This window comes from Haliotis rubra, unplaced genomic scaffold (assembly GCF_003918875.1).
Source record: "Haliotis rubra isolate DU_JTF1 unplaced genomic scaffold, ASM391887v1 Scf146, whole genome shotgun sequence".
Classification (NCBI taxonomy): Eukaryota; Metazoa; Mollusca; class Gastropoda; order Lepetellida; family Haliotidae; genus Haliotis; species Haliotis rubra.
In genome coordinates, this window is record NW_025765403.1 from 808,725 (window position 1) to 827,566 (window position 18,842).

Consider the following 18,842-nt stretch of genomic DNA (forward strand, 5'->3'; position numbering starts at 1 on the left):
AGCCGCACATACACATACACACGCATGCACGTCGTCATATGAGCGAAATATTCGCAAGCACGACGTAAAACCCAATTTCACCTCACCTCACTAGCTGTGTCTGCAGTATGAATGCAGATTGATCCGTTTGTTTTAGTTATCCACGTACAACTGGGTATTGTTTAGCAGAGCCGAGCTTCACGCGACGCTCGCTCCTCGTTTCCTATCCTTCCGATAAGTCTGAAGCATTACTTGCCCTGATCAAGAGTATCGATAACACAGTCGAGGTAACACTCTGTGATCATGCCTTTGTAATCACCAGTAAAAAAGGATAGTTTACTCTCAATGCGGTAAATACATGACACAACTTCACCTGACAGCTGTCCTGACCTGAACAGCAGGTGTAATCACGCACAACATGCGGGTCGCTTCATAGCGGTAGTGAGATCATATGTTGGTCTAGACAACGACATTGATGAAGTATTTTACGCTTCTTATCATCAAGTTCTCGTCACTATATTTTTAACTCACTCACTCTTTTTATCAAACCTAATAATGGTAGTATTATATAGCCTTACTGTGCCAGGAGCACCTCATCATGTTTCTTCCAGACATATATATATAATAATGATATTTATAAACAATATGAAGTGACCGCCTCTGTGGTGTAGTGGTTAGAGCGTCCGTCAGGAGAGCGGTAGGTCGACGATTCGATCCTCGGCCGCGTCATACCCAAAGACGTTGAAATATGGTACTTGTTGGTCCCTGCCTGGCGCCCGGCATTACTGGGTACAACAAGGACTGGTCGGCTCGAAGTCAGTATAACGTGTCTGAGTGGAGTATATATGCTTAACTGCAGCATGGTATCTCAGTGAGCTAGAACTTTAAAACCAGCTTAAGTCTGGGCTAGTACAAGCAGCCGCACATACACATACACATGCATGCACGTCGTCATATGAGCGAAATATTCTCAAGCACGACGTTAAAACCCATTTCACCTCACCTTCAATATGAAGAATAATCGTAAGAACGAGAACACTATTAATACACTTACATGAACTCTAACACGTGTCATCTGCCATCTACAATAGCTTATCTATCACCACTCAACCATCCATAAATACAACCATTTCAAACAGACAAGCAACCACCCATCCAATGGAAACACAACATTTAGTCATAATTCTCAGCTTCATTGATCAGCAACTTAACAAAATATCTGCCAAAGCGGCGTACACAGAATAACAACGGCAACCGCCATGCTATAAACACCGCTGCATACATTCCAGGATGTACGGGTCCAACACAGTACATTCCCGTGGTGTTTGTTTGGGAAGCCAAGTCCCACGTTGTTGTGTTCTGTGACTGTCAGTAGGTAAAACGAAACTAGCTTGACTATCCCGGCTAATCGGAACGAGGGCCTAGATGTTCGAAGCTTTCTTAGCGCTAAGATAGTCGTAAGTGCCATACATTAACATTAACTTACGACTATCTTAGTGCTAAGAGAGCTTCGAAAATCTAGGCCCTGGTAACTAACACGCCTCCCTACGCTCATCGATTACCAACAAGGAACACTTGCAGTGTTTCATCGCTCTCTTGTCTTCGTACATGAACATAAACGGCGCAGCAGAGCTGATCGTGGTTGATAATATGGCCATATAGGCGTACATTTCATCATGGTCAAATGAAAACTTATAGACAAACCGACAACTTGCCCACATATCTTGGGATGAAGAACGCCAGACCAGTCAGTTATGAGGAAGAATGGACTCAAATGGTTTGGACAAATCTATCTTGAGCATCGGTTTCAAGCTTAAAGTCATTACAAGAAAGGTCACCCACTTTGATAGGATCTTTACAGTCTATATTAAGGAAACGGTGGCGGGGACCATGTAGGTTGGGTAAACACTCAGGAAGACTTTGTTCTCAGGAAGAACCGTTAGCGTGCAAGTAGAATTCATGTCTTCAAATCATGTCAACAGACTTCATTTAACCGGGGTGGCATTTCGTCTGCAGAAATAAAGACGTCGATAGTGGGACATCCGAGGTAGTCTGCAAATAATCAGCTTCATCATCCAAGTGATGTTGCTATTTAGTTGAAAATGAGATGGGCATGAAAGAATAACAGATCGATTTTTGCTTATTCGTACCGTTAAATGTCAACATGATTAGAAAAGCAGGGAGGGGGAGGTTTGATCATTTGTAAATGTGATTTCTTTACGATAGTTATCGACTCTTGCATGAGTACATATTTAGCTACAGACGATATTACGATTGAAAGATACATTACGTTTGCTCAATTAAATACAGCAGCATACATGGACGGTATTGTGCACTTTTGCTAGACGTCTTTTACTATTTCATTTAGTCCATTTTCTTTGTTGTTGTTATAAATGTACAAGGATTTCCGAGTACAGATGAAGTCATATAGGCCAACATGGTACCTGGTTCCACAAGGACAGCAAAGTCTCAGCGCTACAACCATTGTAATTCTACGTTACAGAATATGAGAGACACTATCCATATGCTGATCTCATTATGTGCATGCGTTATAACGTAGCAGCGTCTGAGATCAGATACATACAAGATTTAATGTCAAGTCTGCCACAATCGAGACAGGTTGACATATTATTGAAGTGACGCGCACGTTCGATATTAGATTACAGGGCTTGCGGACAATCACGTCATATAGTAGAGGGCAGACATGCTATGCCGCTTGTCATCATTCATCTATACTGTATATTTAGACACCAGTTGCCAGGATGAAACCTCTATGGACAATTGAAATTGAATACCACTGGTCCTTTGTTACACCACGGTCTGTCACACATTAGATTATTGTCTACGTACTTCAGTTGACCATTGGGTCGTAGCAATTGTCAGAGGCTGTAACGGAAACAGATACCACTATAGTGTGGAACTGTCGGCAGGCAGACGTTGGGAGTTGACCATAACGAGAATTATCTTCACCATCAACATGGGTTACAATTGTAGAGTGATTGGATAAGCAATATAAGAGCTGAGTGTGGGGCTATCATCACATAAATTGGGGTCCCACAGGGACAAAGGTTAGAATAGGTCCCCAGCACTCTCCTGCTTGTCCTACGAGAAGACCAAATTGGATCGGGAGGTTATGCTCTGCCATCATGTCACCGTACTGGGCGACAGGGGGGGGATGCTCGAGTCAGCCGTCGAGCTGTCCAAGAGAGGTTCAGTTATTGACCAGGCATCTTGGTATGAGTAGATATTGCTGACTAGGGGTAGAACAACCAAACCTAGGTAGCATTGTTCAAACCAATGCGGTCGTTGAGAAACTATCCTGGACTGGTTTACGATGCTTTAGGTTTTACTCCAGCAAACCAACGGCGAGGGATGAACATTGGACTTCATGCACCCATTTAGGAACTTTCAGAATATTTTGGTATGACCTTCAGACACACATTCTTCGTTTTACGTCGTTAACCAAAACAACGGCGACCGCGGGAGACGAACATTGGACCTATGCAGCCATTTAGGAACTTTTAGAATATTTTGGTATGACCATTTAGGAACTCGAATCTTTGGCATGATGAGTTAAGGTTATAACCCAGAGTATCAGTTAAAGAATAGACAACGCTTATTCTGTAAAAACATCAGAATGTATATCCTTATAATAGAACCAAGTAACTACACTTAAATTGTAAAGGTGCATCAGTGAGCTGGGAGATTCCTCTGGAAAATCTAGACGTGTTTCGTGCAACTTCCACTGCAGACAGTGCTGGGCGGAAGGGACAATAATGTGGTTGAGGGACTGTGACACCGACAATCCTAACCCTATTAAGATCTCTTTGTGATATTCTTCTAGCGCCGGTTTAATTATAACATTTAATGCTCCGAATTGCCATCAAATCTCTTTTTTAGTTGGCGACTAAAATCAACAGAGCATTAAGAAGTTGATACGAGTTTCAAAACACAAGTTATTTAAACATAAATAAAAAATACTTCATGTTTCACTCAAACAATATTACCAATTTTGTTCTAACAAATCCAATTTAGTGTATATATTTAAATACCCTTTGTCACGTCAGATGGGAATGCTTCATTGTTTTGTTGATTTTCATATTACTTTTAATTCCAGACCCAAACACGTGTGGAATGCATGGTTCAATGCAACCATGCATGAAACCTCTATTTACATGAAGTAAGGAAAAAGGAAAATTCAGAAACCACGAACCCTACACGTTAAAGAAAGCAAATATTATTGATTGTACCTGTGCTTACGTCAAGTGCATCCCCTAACAAGCAAATATGTGAATATCGGTTTCATCTGAGTGGAGAGCACATTCTCGGGATTCTATAGCGAGTTGGAAGAAAACCATGGCACATAGAGACAGGAATGTCACGTTCCTGGAGACTGATTCTAACACAACGTCTTCTTGCCACGTATGGTATTGTGGATGCCTAACTGGAGTTACAAGATGCATGTGATATTCGTCATATTTCAGCTTGAATTAAAACACCAATATATCTTAAATATATCCTTCAATTAAAGGAAAAAATATATTCGAGTCACGTACCATAGCATAATAAATTAAAGTTCCACTTCTTTGTACAAAAAAAATATAGACCGGAATTTTTTGGTTAAATAATTTAGACAGAATTTGAAGCTAAATGAAAAGAAATCTGTCCCAGGTTTAACAAAAGAAAATAACAGTTATCTGTAAGATTATATCCTGACAAAAATATGCTTTAAGTGATAAATCCCCGGGGAGACAAACATGCAAATGTAAGTCTTGAAAAGCAGGGGCGTAGCTACCATTATATAAAAAAACCGGGCTTACACATGATTGTTGCTAAAAAGGCTTGGCAAACCCCCAATACTCCTTAAATATAAAGCTTTGCAACCTATCGGGCTTACACGAAAACATTGGCTTGCGACGCGCCTGAAAAGGGATACAAATATTTTAAAACCACCTTCAAATCCACCAACATAGGACAACATTCATTTTTCAGCATTTAAATCGTCTCCCTGTACTAATTCACATGTCTCTCGCATGGGTTAGAGCCAGCTAAAGGGAAGACGGTTAGGCGTCCGGCGTCGTGCGTCTTGGCATCTACAAGATGGTGCGTGTAGGTACTCATGCAATCGGTCCTTGGTTTGTCTCGGTAATATACAGTACACTATAAAATTGCTGAAATAGTCAGTGACTGAGAATGGTTTTACGTCATTTGTATTAATATTGGTCCATGTAACGGTGTTGGAGGCCAGAAATATGCTTCACACAATGTACCCACGTGTGAATCGAACCTGGGTCGAGCGAACGATACAAACACAAAGTTACCCCACCGCCCCTTGCCGAAAAAGTACTAATTTATTCACTCAAGCATTACATGTGACCTCCATATTATAAATAACATCACGACCTTACGCCATGAACTCGTTTTGTAATTGCCCCTTCCGACACAGATCATTGAGTATCTACAGTTATGTATACTTGATACAAACGTGGATCATAACAGCCCATACAGAACTAAACTACAATCATCTCGCCATATTGGTACCATCCGGTGAAGATGCGTCGCGACAATGCGGACAAATTACGTGTTATATAAAACTGTCAGCTTCTTTGGAGTTCATAGGAACGTTCCACCATTTCATGAGCGAGACGGCAAAACAGAAACAGAAAAACCTTGTCATATTACTTAAGTGCGCGTCTGTGTCAGAATATCGAATTGTCAATAAAACATTAGAAGAAGTGTCGAATCATCAAATTATGTAAATGATGCACATGTACAACGTATATAGTGAAAGTATACAACGTATATAGTGAAAGTGTACAACGTATATAGTCAAAGTGTACAACGTATATAGTGAAAGTGCATGTGTAGCGTATATAGTGAAAGTGTACAACGTGTATAGTGAAAGTATACAACGTATATAGTGAAAGTATACAACGTATATAGTGAAAGTGTACAACGCTTATAGTGAAAGTGTACAACATATATACATGTAGTGAGAGTGTACAACGCTTGAAGTGAAAATGTACAACATATATAGTGAAAACTACTTGCCTTTCGTAGGGACGTATATGTTCAGAGTAAGGCAGTCCTCGACTTGGTCGTGTAAGAAAGGTGAAATGTTTCGCAGACGCGCTGCTCTCTCCCCAGGTACTCCTAAATCCTTGTCCACTGGTCTGGGTTGGGGACACGCTGTCTGGTTCCCTACTGCCGAAGCAGTTCCTGACCATCGTTCCATTGGACTTTTCGGGGGCATGAATCTCATACTGCCCTGGTCGAGATCGGCATAGCGAAGACCGAGATAAGCAATAGCGGGGCGAAGGTCGTTTGGGAACTCAACAAGCATTCCTCGAACTTTTCCATACCTCGTGTTAATTACACGGGAACTCAACTGATTCTTGTAGACATCTCCTCTACAGCGGTCAAGAAGACACACCAGAACCAACAGGGCGTGGATCGCACACTCTAACACCACGGGACCCATGGCGATGGAAACTTAGGTATTTCTTTGTCAAAGAGTATCATGTCATGAGAAGTACAGATCCCAGCCACAACTGACACAACCCATACATCCTTGCATCTGCTGCGCCTGCTACCCACTTTATAAAGAGATCGCAATTTTCAGCCTCAGCGCGAGGAACAGCGAAGATTGCCAGGTAGCGGCGTTGGCAAACGTTGGCTTGTTAGGTAACACGCTGGTCCATCCCCGCTTGCAAGAAAACACGTACTTAAGGCATCCTCTAACAAGAATACTTTAATGTTTCAACTACGAGATATGCTCGCGCCTATGGGGCTGCTCACTTCTGTCTGACTGGTAACACATGTGTTGTAGGATAGGAGTGAGCTAGTGCCGAGGTCAAAGGTGGAATGAGAACATAAGGGATTTCCATAACGCATTTGGGTGAATCGGAGCCTCAGATACCATTCTTCCCTCGGGATGAGAGGTGCGTGTATCGGTAGTGAGGTGAGAGATGATTCGACAGACTGAATGTCAAAACCTAATTTTGGGGGTTAGCAACATCGGACTCGTCATGCAAGGGATTGATTGATTGATATGAACATCAAAGAGGCTGAGTGTATTCGGGATGTACGTTTTCATGAACGACAATTATGTGAGGAATTTTACTGGAAGAACTACACGACTTCCTGTATTCGCCCGTGAAGAGAAAATTGTGCGCGCGGTTGAAACTTTTTAGATGTAGTGTTCCTGAAGAAATATATCAGCGGTTTCATCTTAAATGGATTTAAGATACGAATCGATAAATATCTTTTCATGCTTGAATACGAGCCAATTACTGCTATCATATCTCCTGGTTGGTATATAATAGATCTTACACATTTTCATTCAGTTTCTTAATATTGTTAAGACACACTTGGCTGTGAAGTGTTGTTTTTATTGGCAGCATCACTGAAAATATCCAAAATCTATTTGTGAAGTGCCCTTTGGGGCTCATTGGATGTGCAATAATGCTTAGGTAATGTATTCACAATGTGGTTTAATTTTCTACGGTAATCTGAAACATGTTTCATACATGGTGTCTATATCTTAACGATCTAATTTTACAGTATTTTTCCGTTACTACATATTCAAGTGGTCATATACAGCATGATACTGTGACATTGGGCGGAAGACGTCTCAAAAAGGCTGGTTGGTTGGTTTATATACCTTCATACATAATCACACTTTACACGGGTTTCAGTGTTAACTGTAACAGCAGTCGATCATCTTCAGAGTCTCCCATAAAGCAAAAGCTGGCACTTTCCAAGAATTGCGGTGGGGCGTATTACAACTCACGTTATAGAAATGAAACACCAATATTGTGCGATCTTCTACATTATTGACAATGATTTGATGCCTTATCTTGACGGTATTGTTTTGTTAAAATGATTAACCGCTGTGAGTGAGTATGGTTTTACGCCGCTGTTAGCAATATTCCAGCAATATCACGGAGGGGAACACCAATTATGGGCTTCACATATTGTACCCATGTGGTGAATCAAACCCGGGTCTTCAACGTGACGAGCAGACGCTTTAACCACACGGTTAACCGCTGTGTGTGTAATGTTAACACTAAGTCGTCATGACCGGTTCTCAAGATGGCAGTGGTCAGTCTTGACACTGTGCCAAAACATAACATGGACGTAAAGGCTAAAATGATGATGACAGTAATATGAATGGATCCCTGAAAAGTGATGACACCAGTTATTCAGACAAATCGTATAATCAGCATTAGGGCTGCGCAATATAACCGGTTTACCGGTATTTATCGGTTCAGACATGAAAACGATACGTATTGCGATATGCTGATCGAAAACCGGTATTTTGACTTGCATTCGGAAAACTTCGTAACACTCAGAAATCTTCGGATATTTCCTTGTTTCAGTTGTGCCAAATATTCACATTTCTATTTTATCATGATTAAAAGTTGTTATTAAAGCTTAATCAAGCATAGTGATTTTGCTGTGTTTTTGCTCTATGAATCAAACATTAACTCGATTATAAGTAGTTTTTTTGTTTAAAAATACTTCATGCAATATATTGCAATACATATCGCAAAACATGTTTTCACATCGCAATATATCGCAATACGAAAATTCTCTGCAATACCCACCCCTAATCAGCATTCTCCTGTATTCGGAAGATATTTCCATTCACACAATTTGCATTCAAAAAGGAGATGATTGTTTGTTGCTTAAAGCCATACAGCAGTGCTCTTGCCATACGACGGCGTGTAATACGTAACCTTGCCCGTGTTGATTACATGATCTAATCCCTAATGTGTTCTCGTTGCTATGTGGCTAGGAAATTGATCATTTTACTCGCCCACTCATCTGCTTGTGCTTCTACGATCACGTCAATTGCAGCAACAAATTGTACACGAGGGTTGTTAGCTCGATTGCACCGTCACTTCCTGTCACGTGCAGGGAAATACACCATGCACTATGTGACGTCGAACGTCGGTTGGTGAGGGAGGCTAGAGGTGAAGGTGATTGTCGTCACGTCGAGTTTGATTCCCAACATAGGAACAGGTCCCAACAAGTCTAATGTCACCCATCGTACTGCTGCAATAATGCGGCATAAAACTAGACTCAGCCACAAATGACGTCACACATGAGTCATTAAAGATGACATCATAATCTCACAATTCATCTTGAAATATGGCAGTAACTTTGTTCTGAGTTCTGTGAACATCAATACCCCTTGACAACTCCCTATACCAGCGGGATATGATCGTATCCGTCAAACACCTCCACTATTTGAACAAGATAGAAAGACTGATTACGCGTTGAATTACATCACTCAAGCACACAATCCTTTAAATTCTTGAGTGATTTATGTTGATGACAGGTTGGATGCAGCTATCCGTCCAAACAGGCAATTTGCATTTCAAACAAGCAAAACAGTTAAATGCATTCAGTATGTTTGCGGAGACAACTCAATTGAATCTGTCTTTCATCAAACAAGGTATTTGACACCCCGTTAATTAAGATCAACCAGCAAATGGGTCTTGACACGTCCTTTGACGACATACGATTAATTCGCAGTCGTTGTGAGTCAATACGCTTTTCCAAAGGTAATTGTTATGGGATTGTGATCGTGTTGAAAATATATAGATACCATATAGAGTTACTCCTGCAACATTGACGAGAGGATATTACACATTAATCAGCTCCGTGTCACTATCAATTTAGAAACCATTACACTTAGAGAGGCTTGTTTGGTATTACGTTAATCACACAAGGTCTGTCCCGGATATGGACACATTCAAAGTGTTTTGGTGAGTGAGTGGGTTTTACGTCACTTTAAATAGTATTTCAGCTGACGGTGGGGTAGCCTAGTGGTTAAAGCATTCGCTCGTCACGCCGACGACTCGGGTTCGATTCCCCAAATGGGTACAATGTGTGTAGCCTATTTCTGGTGTCGTGATGTTGCTGTAATATTGTTAAAACATCCTCACTCACTCACTCGGTATTTCAACTATATCACGCATAACGTGTCTGCGTAATATGGGATGGAAACCCGAAATGATACAGATCTCAGCCGTTTCCTATTTTGCTTGAACCCATATGTGTGGCGCTAACCCACCACGATCACTATATCCGGGGTTAACTGGAGGATGTATCAGCAGATCCTGACACAGCTAATGGACACAACTCCGTGCTGTATTTTCAGCGTCCAGTGCAAGGTGACTGTGTGGCGTAGACCCAACTTCGGAATAGGCTGTTTCAATACTATACCAACCTCACTGCAACTTTTATATGATCGTGTGTATTTCTATGCTTCTGGTTACCATTTCACCATGGCAACGGTCAAAACACGACGCGTGTTAAGTACACGTAAAGTAAACATTGTCTTGTTTCAACACTGCTGTGAAAGTAACGTGTTACTCCGTTGAGCATAGCAAGGTCAAGGTCAAGGATGAGACGAGATGTTTGCACATAAACACACGAGACTATTATGTAGACCGGACGGTTTTATTCCACTGTGAATTTCTAAACATCACTACATCGAGGCGCCGGGATCGGTGGGGTAGCCCAGTCGTTAAAGCGTCCGCTCGTCACGCTGAAGACCCGGGTTCGATTCCCCACATGTGTACAATCCGTAAAGCCCATTTCTGGTGTCGTGATGTTGATGGAATATTGCTAAAAGCGGCGTAAAACCATACTCACTCACTAAGTCGATGCACCGATTATGCAAACCACAATATTATTCCTGTATGTTAACATTCTAAATATCTCATCAGTTATCCAGTCATTATCTGCAGAGCTGCTTTCGTGGGTGCTCTAGAAGCCTACGGTCGTTGGTTCGAGTGCTGGATCGACATGACTATGCTCCGACATTTCCCAGCACAATACTCAACATCTCACACATGCATTATTTCGGGCCCTCCTCCCATTTTAAACAGACACCCCATGATATAACTGGAATACCGTTCAAAGCGGCGTTAATTCAACGCTTTCACTCACTGTCCAGTGATTCGAGATAACGATAACCCGCATCTTTCCCCTCTGCAACTTGGATACAAAATGGAGTACCTCGGCTATCTGCTTGCTTCCATTCCAACCGATAAACTTCGTATAGCTACAAAGGGCACACGTTAGCTATCTCACTTATCACTTCACCTCATCTACCAAATGTGTGTGTTATAATTACAAAGAACAGTACTCATTATACTGTTCAAACATTTGGAAATATAAAAAACATAAATCCATGTTTACAAACAACTAATTATACTTAAAACATTTGCAAATATCAAAACATAAATATAGTTTACAAACAAATCATCATACATCCAATACGCAAGTTGTCTAGAGAAAGTAACGATAGCAATGTACATGAGATATACAGTGTACATCCAATACACACGATGTCAAGAGAAAGTGACGATTGCTATGTACATGAAATATACAGTGTGTCAGTTTAATGAAGATGTAATGTACATCCAATACACACGATATCAAGAGAAAGTGACGATCGCTATGTACATGAAATATACAACATGTCAGTGTAAAGACAGATGTAATGTACATCCAATACACACGATGTATAGAGAAAATGACGATTGCTATGTACATGAAATATACAGCATGTCAGTGTTATGAAGATGTAATGTACATCCAATACACACGATGTCAAGAGAAAGTGACGATTACCAAGTACATGAAATATACAGCATGTCAGTGTAAAGACAGATGTAATGTACATCCAATACACACGATGTCAAGAGAAAGTGACGATTACCAAATACATGAAATATACAGCATGTCGGTGTAATGTCATAACACCTATCAGAGAAACTGACAAGACAGAATCAGAACAATGCAGATGAAACACACAATCGACGGTGACAATTCATCAATGCCATTGAGCTGGGGAATCTACTAGCATTATACTCAGACAAGGATATCTCATTTACCCGTCGATCGTTTCACAGAGACCTCGACTCAAGTTGTCACTGTGAAATCGACACGGTTTCTTGTCGCAAGGCATAGCGTCGATAACCAAGCCCAATTGGGGCTAGTTAATCTCTTTCATAGTTTTGTTAGCTTACACATCTGACACCTTGAATTCCTACCGAAATCAATATAACTCTGTATGATACTTGGACTACCAATTGTATTCCGCGATGAATTATTAACAGGTTGGTATCAATATTCATTGTGTCTTACTAACAATGTTACACTGATAGGACACATACCCTAGCCATTTGTTGAGGCGATCACGAAACAGATTTTTAAAATGTGCTGTCAACGGGAGCCTGCATTCTCGGGTATTACGTAACAATGTAGTGGAGATAAACAGAACGCGTTGTTTGGCACAAATTCATCATTTTAAGAGTATTGCTTTCGAAGACCAACACGTATTCATTTGCTATGTCGAAATAACGCATATTGATTTGTTTTAGATAATGCACCTCGCCATGTGAACAGGCATTTATGTCTGCACATAATTTAATAATGTAGGTTTTTCTATGGAATGCGCCACTGGCGTAATTTACTGATGTGTGTAACGGTAAATCAGCTGTGCATGATTGACGTCAGCAATACATATACATGACATGTACATCTGTAATGTACAAGGTTGGTTGGAGCACGTGTTTCATCTCACGGGCTGTCACCACCGTTGAAATAACGTGTGTTTTCCATTAAAACAATCATAAAAACCACGACGATCTGGTTATCAATAATGTCTACCAACGAACATTACTATTACATCTGACATGCAGAAATATATGCTTAATCAGTTTCGTATTAACAAATGTTTCTTAAATGAAATGCCAGTTTGGTCGAGATCTCGTTGCAATATTTTTCGCAAGCTTTAGTTTCCCCCTGACGTTTGATTCACATCAAACCCGGCATCAGTTTGTCAAAACATGTCATTAACACACATACTCGCCAGTCCGTGACTTTAATGAGAAACTAGTAAATTTCCGTAAAAGGATATGCAATGGTCAGTGAAAAAGCCATGATTCAAACCCCGTAGGAATAATGAAAATGGGAAAATTCACGAGTCTAAACAAAAAGTCGGCAAATTCTATTGATTCCGTTCTCGATGGAATAAATTCCAGTTAAGTTTTTTCCTAGAAGACTTGCTCTTTCGTATCGTGTGATTGCATACAGCTAAGGGGAGTGATATTGTTGGGGTTCATCTTGCTGTGACACTGCCGTAGAGGCTGCAGTATCCATAAGAGATGATATCAATGTGTCAGTCCTCCTAACGAAACACTCATGGTGTAGGTATCTAGCTGCAAACCACAAGCATCCTTGTTTGATTAAGCCCAGCTGGTGCTTTGGATCTCCCTCAATTGTGATACGAATTCAAAGTCTGAACACTAATGTATTAATTACATATGTACATGTGTCATGGAGTTATTCTGTGCCTATTATATATACTGTTGATAGGAAGGGTGAGGTATCGTTCAATATAAATATTTGGATCTAGATGTGAAAATGAGTGTTTGATCCTCATCATGTCACGAAGATTCGTGATAGAGAACGGCAGATTGACACGTAAGGTGGCTGAAGAAATGTCATGTGTCCCCCTTTTCATCCCTCCATATCAGCTTCCTAACACCACAAACTACGAACAGCCTTAGAATATCAATTGTCATAAATGTACATAATTCGACATGCTGAAAAAGAACCTAATACACGTTTCCTTTTCAATGTGGAACAGCAATATAGATTAATGTATCCGTGAAGGAAAAAAAATCACTTACCTTTCGTGGGAACATATAGATTGAGTGTGAGACAGTCCTCCCCTTGTTCGCTTAAGAACGGGGTGATGTTTCTCAGGTGTGCCACCCGACCTTCAGGTAAGCTCAGACTTAAATCCCTTTCGTGGTGAGTGACTTGTGGACAGACTGGTTGGTTTTTAACAGCTACTCGAATTCCCGTCCATTTTTCAACAGGGTTTTTTGGGAGGCATAAACCGCATATTCCCTTGGTCAAGATCAGCGTAGCGGAGGCCTAAGTAGGCCTCGACCGGGCGTAGATACCGGTTTGGAAACTCAACAAGAATTCCTCGAACTTTTCCATACCTGGTATTAATAACACGGGAACTCAGCTGTTTCATGATCACTCGTCCCCCGCTCTGTTCCAGGTGTAAACTAAACACAAACACAAGGACAAGGATGACAATGCACTCTACCCCCAGGCCGCCCATAGTAACGAAAACTTAGATAACACACTGCCAACTTTTTCACTGCTTTTCATGACATGAACTGTAGAAGCCGCCTGTGCTACTGCCACCAGACAAAGTATCCCTTTGAATAGCTATATCGATGCTCAGCTTGGCCGCTACCCACTTTATAAAGAGATCGCAATTTTCAGCCTCAGCGCGAGGAACAGCGAAGCATGGTCGGATTCGAGCGGCGAGCAATTCTGGCTTGTTTGAAAACATCACTTCGGATCCTCCGCGGGTGTCAAATTTAACTGGAGAGTTCGTGTGCCGTGGAGGCAGACGTGTGCCCCAATAGAGTGCGCATGCGCAGAAGTGGCAGTTCGTCTCACGGCTGAATGAGACGGGGGAAGTACTGTGTTTGAGTGAAGAAGATGATGAATTAGAGCTGGTTTAGAAGTGTAAAGCCGTGAATATTCCCACACCTCGCCACCGGCGGGCAAACGTACAGACCAACTGCACAGGGAGATATATCAAGGTTGTATTCACGTGGGAAGTAGGCGGCGAATGCATAGGGAAGATCTCCTCTGTTTTTCAACTCCCTAGCTTAGGGAACGTATTTATTTGACCGTTGGACTCAATGAATTTTATTTCCACTCGATCGAAGATGCCTTGTGCTGTTTTCGTCACACTTTCAACGGGTCGTTCCATTGGTAATGAGTGGAGTCTGATTCCTGATTGTCTTCCACGTTATCGGAGCATCAGGTTTACGCGGCATTTGGCGGCATAGCTCGATATCTAGCCATTCCTTCTGCTTGGGTTGCAGGACTCAAGGGCAATCTCCCACTTGGGAATATCCCATTTGGTAAAAAAGTTATTATTAAAACTGCAAAATCTGCAGGTTTCCGTTGGCAATGAGGTTTCTTGTTATCTCTGGGGACGAGATGAGATAACTGTTTAATAACATGACAAATCCCCTTTCGTTGACTCTATAGGTCAGTTGCGGTTCTGTGAGTGATTGTGTGACACAGCAATTGACAAATATACATTGGGAGACGTCACTTGCAATTATAACGAAAATCGAAAGAATTTCTTCAGTACTTAAACCTAAAAATGTTGATCCAGTAAATTTATAGCAACCTACTTTAACTCGCATGTTGTAAAATGGAAAGTTGTCAGTGCCGACTAGTAACCACCACGTCAGACCACTCTCTCTCAGTTCTATTCTTGTTATAGAGACTCTCTCTCTCTCTCTCTCTCTCTCGTTATCTCTCTCTCTCTCTCTCTCTCTCTCGTTATCGAGTCCTCATACCTCTCTTCATATCGATTTTTCCGCATGTACTATAAACGTCATTGTCACAGGTCCACATATCGCTTGTTGTATAGTGAGTGTGCTATACATCTCACTCTCTAATTGTACCCGTGGAGACAGGGTTAGAAATGGTCTTCAGTAACCCATGCTTGTTGTAAGAAGCGACTAGCGGGATCGGGAGGTCAGGCTCGCTGAATTGGTTGACACATGTCATCGTATAGCAGCTGCGTAGGTGGATGCTCATGCTGTTGATCGCTGGATTGTCTCGTCTAGACTCGGTTATGTACAGACATCCGCCATGTAGCTGAAATGTCAAACATCAAACAAATAACAAGCAAATAGTGTGTAATTGGTCTATAACTATTTTATAGAATATGTTGCCTGCATTGCAACATGTCAACAATATTGCCAATGCAAAACTGTACCTCAGTATATCTTGTTTAACTCGTTTAACTATTTTTTACTTCCGATCTATGATCTATCACTTTCTCTCTTGAGTTCCCTTTCGTTTCTTCATTCCTTCGACCGCCTCCGTGGTGTAGTGGTTAGAGCGTCCGCCCGGAGAGCGGAAGGTCGCGGGTTCGATCCCCGACCGCGTCATACCAAAAGACGTTAAAATATGGTACTTGTTGGTCCCTGCCTGGCGCTCGGCATTAATGGGTACAACAAGGATCGACTGGTCGGCTCGGAGTCAGTATAATGTGTCTGAGTGGGGTATTCCTGCTTCACTGCGGCTTGGTATCTCAGTGGGCTAGCACTATAAAACCAGCTTCAGTCTGGGCTAGTACAAGCAGCCGCACATACACATACACACGCATGCACGTCGTCATATGAGCGAACTATTCTCAAGCACGACGTCAAACCCAATTTCACCTCACCTCACCTCTTCATTCCTTCACTTGTTTCTTTCGTTCTCGCTCCCGAAATACATATGTTTCTTCACCATGTGTTTCACTGTACTTCTGCACCCTCCCCTATGTTGTTTTCATTCGTATTATGGAGAGGTTTCATTACCTAACGATTTATTTCTAATTCATTAACAATGTAGGTTGAATTTTGGTTCCCTTCACATCCTCTTCGTTCTCTCTACATTTCCTATCGGGTCAGTGGTCAAGATCATTATGAAAACAGTTATCATTATCTGGACCCCAGTGCCTTTTAATATACGGCTAACGAGATTCCCGTACGTGGACGTACTCATTAACCCATTACGGATTTCACACAATCAATATTTGTATTGCTCTCCAAGGCAAAACAGGGCCCCGTCCTTTATTTGCTCTGTTGTTCTTCCACGATGCGACACGATATCTGCACACACAACCCAGTCACGTCCGAAATGCACGGGTAGGTATGTATGACACTGCACAGTGCCTGTACATTAGTAGGTATATTGACACAATAATAACCGCTGTGCCAATCACCAAGAAAGGCGGGGTGAAAGAGCACGCGAATCCCGGTTCAAGGGAGGTAACTCAGTGCGGTGGCGCGCCGCTCTCTTGTCGACTGATGCAGTGAGCAAAGGGAAGAGTAAGCGTGTCGTTTGGGATGATTTCCGTAACAAATGGGAACCGTTGGTGCACTGTGTGACAGCGTGTTACGTATTACGTGACGTGATAATAATTTTATTTACTACAACCTGTTCTGTTAACACGCTGAGTCTCTGAGGAATATTGGAAAAAACGGGCTCATAGACGAAAATTATGTTTCAATGTTGAAGTGTAAATGACTGGGGTGTTCTGTTAAACCCATTACTGACAATTATAGCAATTAACAGCCTTGTTTATTAACAATGTTCTTTGTTAGCTGCTAACGGTAAAATGACACCTGTCAAATATTTTATGTTACGTGCACAGAGTCAGGGCTGTATTGGTTTGTCCTAAAGCCCTGGTTCTGTCTGGGTAATAAACAGAGGGACTCATTATCGGAATACGCATGGGTAATGCCAGGTTTGCAGCATTGATGTTGTTTTGTTTTATTTAATTCCCCGCAATTCCAACTGAATGAGTGAGTTGAGATTTCCAGCCACTGTTAGCAATAACCACGTCATACCACGGTTGCTTGCCTCTCTCACTGTCCTTGAACCGAATTAGGGGCGGTTGGGTAGCCTAGTGATGAAAACGTTCGCTCGTCACGCTGAAGACCCGGGTTCGATTCCTCACATGGGTACAATGTTTGGAGCCCATTTCTGGTGTTCCCCACCGTGATATTGCTGAAATATTGGTAAAAGCGTGTGAAAGCATACTAACTCACTTGAACCATATTGTATTCCCATACGCCTAGTCTGTCATACAGACCCTGAAACAAATATACATTTGTATGTATGTGCATGTATGTATGTGTGTGTATGTATGTATGTATGTATGTATGTATGTATGTATGTATGTATGTATGTATGTATGTATGTATGTATGTATGTATGTATGTATGTATGTATGTGTATGTATGATGTATGTATGTATGCATGCATGGATGTATGTGTGTATGTATGCATGTCTGTGTGCGTGTGTGTATGTATGTATAATGCATATACAGTCCGTTTGATTTCATTTGAGACCGACGAATTGCTCACTAACACAAAATCTAATAAATGCAACAAAACCAAATTTTGCACACTCACGTGAAATCGACAGACCAACTCTGATGATTTGTCTCATAAATTTGCACAACCGAATAAAACAGTTGTTTAACAAACGATCATTATTTTGTTGTCACTTTTCGTTATCTTTCACGTGGGGGGCCGTTTTCTGGTAGAACAGCCAGGAGTGCGAGTTGCACGTATGAAATTGAAATTTCACTACAGACGCTGGCTGATTACCTGGCTGTTCTGCCAGCAAGTGGTCCCCCATCGTACAAAATAGCACTAAGTGACAACAAATTAATGATCGTTTGTTAAACAACTTTTTTATTCGGGTGTCCAAAATTATGAGACAAATCTTCAGAGTTGGTCTGTCGATTTCACGTGACAAATGAAATCAAACGGACTATTTGTCGGTAGGTAGGTAGGTAAGTATGTATGCATGTATGCATGTATACATGATTGATCAGCTAAATTCTGTGTGTATGTGGATGCATATGCGTATATTGATATGTGTTCTGCCAACACAGATGTATAGGTGAATGGCACATGCACGAGATTGTTATGAGTGCACGGTGTGTTTGCCTGTTCGTATTCTTTGAGAATGTTTCTATGAGTATCTAAGCAGGGCTCCAGATAAGGGCCGTATCGGCGCGTGTACGGATAAAAAATATGCACGACACGGTAGAAAATAATTTAGAAAACGTAGGAGATACGCACCACAGCAATCATTTACAGGCGTTTTTATCTGAAAAAGTATTGTTTTATTGTTCATTGACCTGTTTACACAAGAGTAGCAATGTTGTGGTGCATATATGAAACGAAACACAAGATTACTAGCTGATACTCCATTAATT

The 18,842-nt window shown here is 41.4% G+C and overlaps 1 protein-coding gene across 1 annotated transcript in view; it reads right to left on the minus strand.

Moving 5' to 3' along the window:
- The window catches only part of LOC124269627 (neuroligin-4, X-linked-like), a 143,497-nt gene extending 128,928 nt beyond the window's left edge, over positions 1-14,569 (minus strand). Inside the window, 2 exon segments of the mRNA XM_046704663.1 lie at positions 13,698-13,899; positions 13,901-14,569. Coding sequence (XP_046560619.1) covers positions 13,698-13,899; positions 13,901-14,143 — 445 coding nt within the window. The 5' untranslated portion in view covers positions 14,144-14,569.
- Between the last annotated feature and the right edge of the window lie 4,273 nt (positions 14,570-18,842).